At 41.5% G+C, this 13,471-nt stretch overlaps 1 protein-coding gene across 1 annotated transcript in view; it reads right to left on the bottom strand.

Annotated features, from left to right (window-relative positions):
• The window catches only part of AMPH (amphiphysin), a 200,285-nt gene that overhangs the window by 86,971 nt on the left and 99,843 nt on the right, over positions 1–13,471 (bottom strand). Inside the window, exon 3 of the mRNA XM_007110538.3 lies at positions 3,199–3,249. Within this exon, the coding sequence (XP_007110600.1) occupies positions 3,199–3,249 (51 nt within the window). The remainder of the gene's footprint in view (positions 1–3,198; positions 3,250–13,471) is intronic.

Below are 13,471 nucleotides of genomic sequence, written 5' to 3' on the forward strand. Positions count from 1 at the left end.
TCATTTGTTAGCATCACTCAGTCAGCAAAAGCTGGGAAGCTGGTAGAGGGTCCTCCCTCCTTCTTATGGAGATGTGGCCATTAGAAGTGGGATGCAGGGCACAGTCTGATGGAAGAGTTGCTTTGATGCTCCACCCAGTGTCTCTCTGGAGCCAACTCTTCACTCAGTGGATTATCCTTCTAGACCACTTTAAGGAAAAGAATTAAGTCAGTCTTTTTTTTTTTTTTTTTTTTTGGAGTACGCGGGCCTCTCACTGTTGTGGCCTCTCCCGTTGTGGAGCACAGGCTCCGGACGCACCATGGCTCACGGACCCAGCCGCTCCGCAGCATGTGGGATCTTCCCGGACCGGGACACGAACCCGTGTCCCCTGCATCGGCAGGAAGATTCTCAACCACTGTGCCACCAGGGAAGCCCTAAGTCAGTCTTTTTAAACAGCATTATCCATACTAGGGCAATAAAATAAACTGAAATATATAGACTTGGAAAAGAGATTTAATTCACTCATTCATTCAACAGATGTATCCACTTCTTTTTAATCAGCTAACAAAGAGAAAATACTGTATTTAAAATAATATGTGACTTCTTGTGTTCAAATCTTGAATCAATAATGAAAGAAATACCTAGAGTGACTTCTATTTTCTGACCAAACTGTTATAAATACTTGAGGTTAATTTTTTTAGAGCAGTGAATTATGTGCTTGCTGTATTGTGGAAGTTAAATTCTCTGAGGTTTACCTCTTTGCAAAGGCAAAATAAGGCTAATGTCATTTAGTCTGCATTGGATGGTAACAAAGAGATAACATGCCTAAAATGCTTAAGTACACAGCCTAGCACATAGTAAGTGCTCATTAAAAAGCAATAGAGGTAAGTTGTCATTACTCCATTGTACAGATGAACTCTAATTTATGAAACTAATGCAATAGTGATGGCCATATAGCTCAATGGCAGTACAAGGAAATAGCAAGCCCTCAGGAGACACACAGACCAGTCTATGTATTGTAGCCCTGTTGTTTAATAAGCCCATGACCCTAGACAAGCTATTTAACCTCTCTGTGCCTGGCTTTTCTTACCTATAAAATGAAGATGATAAAAGTACCTGCCTCAGAGAGTTGTCACGAGAACTGAAATTATATGGCTGGTATATCAAAGTTTAAATACATTTTAGTTTAAAAATTACTTTCACTAATTTTTATTATCATGACTAATTTTTTTCTTTTTTGTGGTACGCGGGCCTCTCACTGCTGTGGCCTCTCCCGTTGCGGAGCACAGGCTCCGGACGCGCAGGCTCAGCGCCCATGGCTCACGGGCCTAGCCGCTCCGCGGCATGTGGGATCTTCCCGGACCGGGGCACGAACCCGTGTCCCCTGCATCGGCAGGTGGACTCCCAACCACTGCGCCACCAGGGAAGCCCCATGACTAATTTTTAATTAAGATTTTCATTATTTCATTATGTAACCATACCTCTGTAATCAATTTCATACATACACACTGAAACTGTTAAGAATAAATTCTTGGAAATGAAACTGCTGTATCAAAAGGCATGCCAGGGACTTCCCTGGTGGCACAGTGGTTAAGAGTCCGGGGACACGGTTCGAGAACTGGTCCGGGAAAATCCTACATGCCGCGGAGCAACTAAGCCCATGTGCCACAACTACTGAGCCTGCGCTCTAGAGCCCGCGAGACACAACTACTGAGCCCGTGTGCCACAACTGCTGAAGCCCGCGCACTCAGAGCCCGTGCTCTGCAACAAGAGAAGCCACCGCAATGAGAAGCTCACGCACTGCAACGAAGAGCAGACCCCGCTTGCCACAACTAGAGAAAGCCCGTGTGCAGCAATGAAGACCCAACGCAGCCAAAAATAAATAATAAATAAAATTTTTTAAAAAAAAAGGCATGCCAAAAAAAAATACACATTTAAAGACCTTTGCCAAATCGCTCTCTAGGAAAGCTGTCTTACTAGCAATGTACAGAAGGGGTCCATTTCCCACACAGCTCTGCCAATGCTAGGTATTACGGGTTTTTTTTTTTTAATGTCTGAACATTTGGAAGAAAAATAACAGCTTCTTCCTTTTGATTTCATTTAATATTCTTTGATTACTCGGGATAAGCATTTTTCACATTTATTACCCATCTACAGATCTTCTTTGGTTAATTTCCTCTTCATACATTCTACACGGTTTTTCTTTTGATCACCTGATCTTCACTTAGTTTACTTACTGAGCTGTTTATATCCTGGTTCACTTTCATTAAAATATGTTGTCAAAATAATTCTTTTAACATTTTATATACGTACGAGGTCAAATCTCTCAAACTTTCCCTTTATGGTTTCTGCCTTTTGGGTTAGCCTTGTAAAGACCTTGTCACCCAAGGCTGGAGACTGTCTACTGTATTTTATTCTGGTACTTGAGAGCATCTCTTTGTATGCATATTTAAATCTTCACTATATTTGGAATTGAGTGAGGTTAGGAATCTCACTTTTTTCTGAGTGTTTGGCCAGTTTACCCAAGACTCATTGACAGATGATCCATTCTCTTCCCACTAATCTCAAAATCTTCCTTATCATCCATCACATCCGTGGGTGCACTTGGATCTGACTCAGTGCCGGGGGCTGGACAGCGGCCGGCAGGCAGAGATGGAGTACACACCTCGATCACTCTCCCTGCCCTCCGTCACCAGCCTCATTTCTTTGCCTTGAATATCCCGGGACTAGAAACCAACGCCAGAGCCCCTCTGTCCCCCTACAGTGGCAGGACTGCGGGTGCAGCTGGTCCCCACAAGTCACAGGCAGTCCAGGGCCATGCTTCCTGCTAACCCTGCTACCATCCCTCACCCCCTCCAGCTAGAAGGCTTGTGCGTAAGTCTGTGAGCATCCAGCTCTTGGGACATACTCTCCCCTGGGATGAAATCAGCTGCAAGGTCTCAAGCTCACTCTATCTAACAACTCTTCCTAGAAAGCTGTAGGATGTGGGAGGCACTTATTCCTAGTTTCCAGCATAAGGGCAGACACATTTGTTCCTTGTATATTCTGATTATCATTTCAATGGGAATTGGGGAGTGGGTGGAATGGAACACCTGTGCTCGAGTACCCATCCTGCCAGAAAGCCAAATGGCTGTATAATTAACACTCAATCTTGTTACTCTTGAATTCCAAGAACAACCTGTGCTTGGTAACATGCAGTAAGCAACTCATACACATTACCTTTGATAGCTGCTAAATATCCTCGGAGTTCTCGCTGAAGTCTGGTACCCTCTGCCTGAAAACACACAAACACAGAGATGCTAAGCATCTTGTCTGTATCTTGCATGCAAACATGTACAAAGCAATAAGTCGAGAGTTATTTCCTCCAGAAGCTCATTCTTGCAAGAACATAAATATGTGGACACAGACTAAACAAGATGCCCATCACTCTAGATATTTACAGAGATTTTACCCAGCCTAAAAAGGAAAAGGAGAGGGACTTCCCTGGTGGTCCAGTGGGTAAGACTCCACACTCCCAATGTACGGGGCCCAGGTTCGATCCCTGGTCGGGTAACTAGATCCCGCACGCATGCCGCAACTAAGAAGTCCGCGTGCCGCAACTAAGACCCGGCACAGCCAAAATAAATAAATATTTAAATTTTTTTAAAAAAGAAAAGAAAAGGAGAAGGCAAGTAAGACTTTGCTTAGAAACTGTGACCCACCATACAGCAGTTCAACACATTCAAGAGCTACTAAGTCTCTAAATTTTGACATGTAGGTTACAATGGTTGGAAACTGATCATCACTGTTCACTGTTTAATATGATAGCTACTAGCCCCAAGTGGACAGAGATTCAGTGCCAAAAAACATACATATCTTGTTAATATATTCTACTCTGACTGTATATTAATACAATATTTTGGATATACTGAGTTAGATAAACTATATTAAGACTCATTTCATCTCTTTCTTTTCATGTTTTTAAAATTATAGTTGATTTATAATACTGTGTTAGTTTCAGGTGTACAGCATCTTTCACTTTTTAAAATACATTAGAAAATTTTAAATTATGAATGTGGTTTGCACTGTGTTTCTATTGGACGTCACCAAAATAGAGAAGTTGTTCAATTGTAAATGTTGGCCCATGAATACGTGTTTTGGTTTGGATTGCACTTAGAAACTCTAAGACTCCGAGACCAGGATTAGATTTTAGTTTGCAGTTACCCCAGGAAATGTTGATGGCAGCGTGGAGAAGTGAAGCAGGTAAGGAAAGAGAGCCAACGCAGGGTGCATTAGCAAGCGAGCTTCTGCAGCGGGCAGCCCCGCCTTAACCCCGCTGGGGAACTCTGGGAGACAGACTCAAACACCCTATAGATATCCTAACCAAGGGGCCAGGGAGCTGGGGCATTTATGCACCAACTCCTGTCAGTCATTGGCTGAGGGCTGCTTCTGGGGGACATTAATTCCCCGTTATGTCCATGTAGGGGCAGATAGGTCTCAGAAACCACAGAAAGCCCTCGGGCAAAGAGCTCTGATGCTGGAAGCTGCAAGTCAGTCTAGTGGGCTCAGAAAAGGTAGGTGCTAGGGGCATACAGCTGGGCACCTACAGTGCTGCCTATGATACTGCAACTGAACACATTAAAAATATACGCATTTTAATTGCATAATCATTTAACAAAAGCGAAGAGAGCTAGCATACAAAATGACTCCACCTTGAAAATACTATAGCAACTGTTTTATAACTCTACCTTGATAGTTAATAATACACCCACTAATATAGCAACTATAATAGTCACATTCAATTCAAAGAGCATTTGTTAGTATTTACCAAAAAGGGAGAGGGGATGAAGGCAAAAAGAACTTATGTCCTTCAGGGACTTCCCTGGTGGTCCAGTGGTAAAGAATCCACCCTGTAATGCAGGGGATGCGGGTTCGATCCCTGGTCAGGGAACTAAGATCTCACATGCTGCAGGGCAACTAAGCCCGCACGCCACAACTACTGAGCTGGCACGTCTCAACTAGAGAGCCTGGGTGCCACAAACTACAGAGCGCACGTGCCCTGGAGCCTGTGTGCCACAACTAGAGAAGGGAAATCCCGCAGGCCACAACTAGAAAGAAGCCTGCACGCCACAATGAAAGATCCCCTGTGCCCCAACTAAGACCCGATGCAGCCAAAAATAAATAAATTAATTTAAAAAAAAAGAAAACTTGGGCTTCCCTGGTGGCGCAGTGGTTGAGAGTCCGCCTGCAGATGCAGGGGACACGGGTTCGTGCCCCGGTCCAGGAAGATCCTGCATGCCGTGGAGCGGCTGGGGCCCGTGAGCCATGGCCGCTGAGCCTGCGCGTCCGGAGCCAACGGGAGAGGCCACAACAGTGAGAGGCCCGCGTACCACAAAAAAAAAAAAAAAGAAAAAAGAAAACTAAACTCTTAAAAAAAAAAACTATGTCTTTCAATAAATTACAATCTAGTAGAGGAACTAAAATATGTATATGAAAAATTGCATTGCAAAGCAGATTATACTTAACTCTGAAACACCATCCGAAGTGTTTGGGGGTACAACGCAAAGCCAAAATGCCCAGCACATTTAAAAATAGATAGTGATTAATATAAATAAACTCTGGGGACTTCCCTGGTGGTCCAGTGGCTAAGGCTCCACGCTCCCAACGCAGGGGGCCCAGGTTTGATCCCTCGCCAGGAACCTAGATCCCACATGCTGCAACTAAAGAGTTCGCATGCCGCAACTGAGAAGAGTCTGCATGCCACAACTACAGATCCCAAATGCCTCAACTAAGATCCGGCACAGCCAAATAAATAAAAATAAATAAATAAATATTTTTTAAAAATACAAATAAACTTTGAAAAGGAGTGTTTAAGACTATGCTGGACTCCAAAATAAATTCTGGAAGAGAATATTTTCCTCTATCTTATAGTGCAGGTATAGTGACATTATTTCTATAAAGTCTATGCAAAGCTCAGGTGAGGTTTTCTTTACCTGCCTTAAGCTCAGGCTGTTTTTGCAACTCTGTAAATCCAGGTACCACCAGATGAAAGCTTAGGGTTAATTCATTTGTTGGCACATATGAACTTCAACCAGAATGGTGCTACACAGAATGGCAAAACAGAAATCATCAAAGTTCTAAACAATTGACTCCCTTTCTTCTGCCTCAGCATGGCTTAAAATCAAAACTCTAAGTTTCCTTTGCCTTGCTGAGCCATTCAGAAATACAGTGTGAAAGCAAACTACTACAAGCTAGATTAAAAAAGAACTAACCATAGTGGATTTCCAAAACATCAAAGTATAGTGTAAAACTGTAGGCAAAGGATGAGGAGAATGAAGCAAAATGCTAATGATAAACACTTGGGTAAAGGTAGAAGATAAGAAGGATCCAGAGAAGAAACAGGTAGAATCAGGCCAAGGTCCCCAACACAAACAGGAAAAGAATTTGGGGAAGAAAGAAGTCAGTCTTTCCCCTACTGATTATCTATTTTGGGACAGATACTGTGTAAGATTCTGAGTATATAAAAAGCTGAAAAGACATTGTTTGGGGAGATCTTATTATTGTCACATCTACACTGCATCTCCCTACCAGATCTGTTTTGGGGGGAGGATTATACTTCCTGCCCCATCAACACCCACCTTGGTTGTGGGACTTGGCTAATGAAATGTGAGTGCAAGAGCCACGTGCTACTTCTGAGCAGAAGACGTAAGAGCCATCACACACTCCTACCATTTCCTTTCCCTCTACCATGCGCCCCATTATGTTCCAGGTAGGGGTTGCTTCTCCAGCCTGGATCTCAGAGCAAAGGGAAGATGAAGCACAGCTACCGTGCACATTTTCATGAGCGAGAAACAAACCTGTTCTTAAAAGCCACCAAGGTACTGCTCCCACAGCATGACCTACCCTAAACAGCCTGATACAATGGTTCACCATCAAGAGTAGAAATGCAGCAAGATAGAGTAAAAAGGCACTTAAAGGCACTTACAGAAACATTTCAGAAAGGAAATCAAATTGGAAAGGTGAAGGACAAAGTGGATGATTTAGCTAATGGGAGCCTGAGTGGTGGCCAAGTGATTGAAAGAGGTAGAATGGTACCGAGAGAGGACAGCAGGCCACAGTCATTTGTCCCAACAGACGGCAGATAATTTAGAGAGAATAATATGTGAAATCAGACATGTGATTTACCCAGACAGATCTAGATCCAGACCGACCTAAAGCCTACAGCCCTGAAAGGGGCAATTAGGAGGGTTGGACTCCCCTAAGGCCACATTTTTCAAAATAGGTAAGTGTAGACCTTAGAGGTACTTAATGATTTGTCTAGCATACTTACAGCCACAAAATAAACCTAAAACATCTCATTGGAATATCAATTTATTGAGATTGGAGGGGGACAAATGGAGAAACCATTATTTTACCACCACTAAGCCGCCTGTTAATGATGTAAAATGAAAAACTGCGTAGAGATGAAACAGAACTTCACAGATGTCTCCTGCTTTCAGATGTCTGCTTTAAGACTCTGCTCTACTACTGTTCCTACTCCTTCCCTGGAAAAGTGCAAGAAGCGCTTAGCTCAGGCAGGGCTCACATCTCACCCAGAAGGATGCTTTCCCCTCAGGAAGTAACACAGAGCCAACCACAGTAACTGATGGCTTTGAGTCACCCCGATTGCTCTGAGGACCTGGAAACAGCAAAAGAGTAGTGTGGAAAGGCATTCTTTTCCCAAATATTTATGAAATTAAGCATGTCAAATTAAGCCCACAATAAAGTCATTGCCTTCTCTTTCAAGAAAAGTACAAGAAAGAGAATGAAATATTCAGGCTCCAATCTATACACTGCATTCATCTAGCTCAAGGGGAACAATAAACATTTTTTAAAATAAAATAAGCATCCCAGAAGAAACTTTTAGATATTATAAGAGTGAAAGAAAATTCAAATTATATAATAATGGCTTAAATTAATGAGTTCAATTTAGCCAGATAAACTGGAGGCTAACTTAAATAACTTTATTCTTTTCCGATTATTAAAATTCTTAATTTTCCCCATGAGTATTAAGGTTCATAAAGCATTCGGTAATAACCATATTGAATTTCATATAAAATTCTGCCTGAATCAAGCAAAAGCCTCTGGAAAGAAATTTTTCACCTATGATATGCCACACAGCAGTTCTGCACAAAACCTGTTGCATAATAAAATTTACTTAACATCATTACTCTATGTGAATCACAAGTAAGTTTTAAATTAGAAATAACTTCTTATAGCACTGCTCGCATTTCACTGAATCTAAAGTTCGTTCCAAATTCCTCTGAAAATTACCACTTCAGTAATTCAGCCTTGAATTGTGTATTGTGCATGTGCAGAAAAAAGACTGAAAATTCCACAACCTTGAGAATTTTCCCTTCAATTTCTTAACGTCATTCTCTACAGTATAAAATTATTATTACAACTCTTGGTCACACTCTTCTCAGGACTTATGGGCAAGTGAGTCTATTATAATTAAGTTGTCTGCATTGCCTACTAATACTCCTCTTTGGAAAATATCTAAGAAGGATTCACTGCCCACAATATTCTTTGCCCTGGCATATAGTATAATAACATGCCCCTGGTGTTAGTCAGAGGTTATTTATTTTTTCAACTGCATCATTTATCAGTGTCAGAAGCCACTGCCTCTCAAGCCTAGACGGTCCCCCAGGCCTCGCTTTCTTCCCACACAGCCCAAGGGAGTGGCTTGCTTCTCCTTCCTCATTAAAGCTACCCCCAAACACCCCTTCCCTTGTGTGTCATGCCCTCACAGTGCTGGGGAGAAGGAAACCGTCTCCCCAGTCTTCTGTTTCCTGGCTGTTCTGGATAACAAGCCAGGGTCATTTTGGGTTTCATCATGAAGATATCAAAAATTAATAGGCAAGGTGGACCTAGAGATTGTCATACTGAGTGAAGTAAGTCAGACAAAGAGAAATATCCTATGAGGAATCTAAAAGAAATGATACAAATGAAGAAATGATACAAATGAACGTATTTACAAAACAGAAACGGACTCACAGACTTAGTGAATGAACTTACGGTTACCAGTGGGGGAAGGGTGGAGAGAAGGGATAGTTAGGGAGTTTGGGATTGACATGTACACACTGCTATATTTAAAGAGGATAATCAACAAGGACCTACTGTATAGCACAGGGAATTTTTCTCAATGTTATGTGGCAGCTTAGATGGGAGGGGAGCCCTGGGGGAGAATGGATACATGTGTATGTATGGCTGAGTCTCTTTGCTGTGCACCTGAAAATATTGCAACATTGTTAACTGGCTCTACTCCAATATGAAATACAATTTTTTTTTGAATTAATAGGCAAGCAAAAAGTCTTCATGGTTTTAAAACCTTACAAAGGTCTGAGACTCACTGCCTCTAGTCAAAGAATCCCCTTATTCTCTTGCTGAGTGGTCTCTTGAAGCTGTTGCTTTCTTCCCCTAGTCCTGTGAGCACCTCTCATGACACCTGCCCCTAAGGATTAGACTGAAGTTTAAAATCTAATTAAATAGCTGGAGAGAGAGTGAAGCAGGCACACCACCATGGAAACTTTCAAATATCTTTGTTAACCAATACGAAGAAATCACATTCCATACCTAATTAAATGTGTTTCCAAATTGTTTTACATCAGATTGGTCCTCAGAAACACCAGTTACTTAATTATTTGTTTATATGTCTTGGGGGGAGGGTGGGGCAGAGAAGAGGGTCGGTTTCCAGATAGGCCTGGCTCCTGGGCAGCTCTCGCTGCTTACGTCTCCCTTCAGCACCTTGGACAGCTCCCAGACACATCTTTGGTTCTTGAACATTTAAAGATTTAATCTATGTAGTGTCAAAGGACTAGCTATAAATGCTAGCACATCAAGGTTTCCTACTGCACTCTAGTAAGTGCCAGGAAGAGTTACAGACAGATTTCCTGCAAGGTGAGCCTGGTTCCTGATAAGAGCTACCACAGACTGACACACAAGAAGAGGGTCTCAGTCCTACAGCTATGGCAAACTGTCTCTGGGCATTGGGCTTAAAAACAGGGTTGCACCAAACTGTGATGAATAACATTTGAAGATTAATGAGTCAAGTCGTTTATCGTTTAGGTACACTAAATTCTGAAACACGAAAAAGATATTAATACTGGTAACTACTTATGTCTAGGACTTGAGGAGCCAATACAGAGGTACGATTTTGTTAGCTTACCTTAGACCCAGTTACGCCTGCCCAAAAGAAAGAGACTGTACTTGCGGCATTCATTTGCATTTGAGATACAACGCAGAGAATGAATTGATAAATGTCTAAGGAACTAAACTCGGGGCAGCAACCACTGCAAATTCAGGGGCACCATGCCCCATACTACCATGTGCATATGACACCCGTGGTCAGGGGCATATATACCGCTGTGGCCCTGACTGTACTTGCAAAACCAAATCCAGTGCATTTTATGTGCAAGGCTATGCAGGTCTAGCCAAACACCTTAAGGCAATATGTATTTAATACCTAGTAAACAAGCAATGGCTTGTTGAATTGACTTGTTAAAATATGGTGAATTTAATTTATATTTATAGGTTACTGATTTATATTTATAGGTAACTTTGTTCTTAAAAAACAAAAGCAATACCCACAAGACAGAAACATTTTTTATTAAATATCCTCTTTAACTAAGAAACTGGGTTGATGTTTTAAAAGGAGCCGAGATAGAAGGCCAACAGTATTAACGGATGTATGAAACTTGGATCTGAAGACATGTAACTTCAAAAATTGTGATTTCACAAAGTTAAGTCCTATCAGCTTGCCTGTGATCATGAACCTATAGAAGTTTCCAGAGTTACATTATTATTTTTGGCCTTTACTGACATTCTTCTCTTGACAAGGCTAAGTAACACATCAAAATTAAAATTGGCTCAATTTCTCAGAGTTTGGACAGGTTAACTCAATCTTGAAAGCAATGTTAGTATATTTTGTGATCATTTTTGAAGCTGAGAAGAAAATTAGATTATCAAGAAGATGAGATTTAATGGAGTTATTATCAGCAACTTGATGGACAGATGACTAGTAAGTCATAACGTCTGAATCCACTTATGATCAAAGACAACCTTAGGCTGCTCAACACTCCAGGCACTCTTGGTTTACTAAGAAATAGAGCTCTCCCTCTGATAAGTTTGGGTGCCGTTCAATTGGAAGATGAGAGTTTTTCAAAAGTAAAAGCAGCAGGGTCTTAGGCACGTACATTGTTTGCTTCCTTGCTTTGAGCTCTTTGTCGTAATAGGAGCCGTTATTAAGAACCTAGCACTGATTTCATAACACCATTTCTTTACCTTAAAAAATTTCTTCTGGCATATCTTCGGGCAAAAGATATAAGACAGAGAGGAGACTGGAGTGTATTTTGAAATCACATTTCTGGGCTGATGGCGGCAGCGAGTGGTACACGGATGGGAGATAGACATCGAAGAGAACATCTCAGCTTCCACAGTTTTATCCAAGATTCATGGCCCAATTTCCAACTATCCTTGTCAGCAACTCCAAGCATACCTATGATCTGAAAACCAAATCAAATACCTTCTGCCTTTCAACAAAACAAAATTAGAAAGCTAGCTAGTAATTATACGTACCATTTTTCCGTATATTTCCCTTAAGCCAACTAACTTGAGTTTATAGATGTCTATTCTGATCTTTTGGAAAAGCTAACCCATTGTGTGTGCAAGGGGATAGAACTACCTAATTAGAACTGTTAAATTCACCACAGCAGGCAGACTGGATACGACTTAAAGATATGCTTTATGGCCTTTAGGCAATTGAGTTTGTGACCCTTGAAAAGCTATCCCGTTTTTTTTCATTTCGTGTGTGTGTATGAAGAGGCTTGACTTATAAGTTGCACCAGAGACATTATATACATATCTTTCCAAGCTTTGCTTTAATTCCTAGAGCATGGTAATGAATATAGTGGGGAGGGGGGAAATGACCCAAAAATTAAGAGAAACGCCACAGGAGGCCCCGTTCAACAATGACTCTTCCTGTGACTTACCGTTCAGTGTTCCTTTCTGTGGGTATGGATACCACTCCATCTACAATATTCTATCATGGCCAAATTGGACAGGACTTAAAAGTATTAGAAAAACAACTGCTATGTCAAGTTACAGAGATGCACTGATGAGCAGGAATGAAGAACGTACTTTGTCTATCATTATTCCAGACATAAAATAACATCCAGGATGCCTCTGAAACTGCCATTTATGATGTCTGTGTTAGTTGGTTAGGGCCAGCATAACAAAATACCAGAGACTGGGTGTCTTACACAACAGAAATGTATTTCCTCAGAGTTGTGAAGGCTACAAGTCCAAGATCAAGGTGTTGGCAGGTTTGGTTTCCCCTGAGGCCTCTCTCCTTGCCTTGCAAACAAACAGCTGCTTTCTTGTGTCCTCACATGGCCTTTTTTTCTGTATATGTGTGCATCCCAGTGTCTTTCTTTTTTCTTAGAAGGACAACAGTCATACTGGATTAGGACTCACCAATATGACTTCATTTGACCTTAATTACCTCTTTAACGGCCCTATCTTCAAAAACAGTCACATTCTAATGTGTACCAGGGTTAGGACTTTAACATATAAACTGAGGAGGTACATAACTTCAGACCATAACAGTGTCCTCAAAGCAAGGCTTTAATATAGCAATAAGTAACAAAGTCAAACACTTACTGAGTGTTCCCTTTGTTCCAGACACTGTCCTATTAACTCATAATCCTCACAATATGTATAAGGCCAGCACATATTTACAAAAGAGAAGACTGAGGCACAGAGGCTGAGAAGCTTGGCCAAAGGTCACGGAGCTAACAGACGGCAAGCCAGTGCTGGAGCTGAGGTGGTCTCGATTATATAGGCTCCACAATCTGCCTCAAAAGTCCACATGTTTCACTACCCTCTCCCACTTCTATGCCCTCAAATTGTAAAGGCACAGACGCCAGCTAATGATGGATTTGGCTACGTAAGAAAAATCAACTGTTTTTTTGGAATCACTTTTTCTGCGCTCGCATGATATAGTTCTATTCTGTAAATAAAGATACTGGTTGTTTACTTGTTTTTCTCAAAAGCTCCTGATTCCTGAGTATACTCCATAGGATTCATATAGCATAGCGGTTAGGTCGGTGGGCTCTGGGGTCACATTGCCTGGCTTTAAAATCTGAGCTCTGCCACTTTTAACTGTGTGACCTTGGGCAAGTCACTTAACCTCTCTAGGCCTCTGACTCATCATTGGTAAAATGAAGTGATAATGGTATTCACTTACTAGGGCTATCACCAGCGTCAAAGGAGACAGTCCATGTAAATTACCAGCAGAGAACCAGGCACACAGTATACAGTCAATAAATGTTGGATGCACTATTATTATTCTACCTGATACCTTTTCAGTGATAAACTGTGCAAAGAGCAGGTGTTTCATAGATGCTTGACTGAACCAAGTTCTGCTACTTGTCATAGTAAGAAGGAGTATCTTTTTTTTTTTTTTTTTTTTTTT

This window comes from Physeter macrocephalus, chromosome 5, assembly GCF_002837175.3.
Source record: "Physeter macrocephalus isolate SW-GA chromosome 5, ASM283717v5, whole genome shotgun sequence".
Classification (NCBI taxonomy): Eukaryota; Metazoa; Chordata; class Mammalia; order Artiodactyla; family Physeteridae; genus Physeter; species Physeter macrocephalus.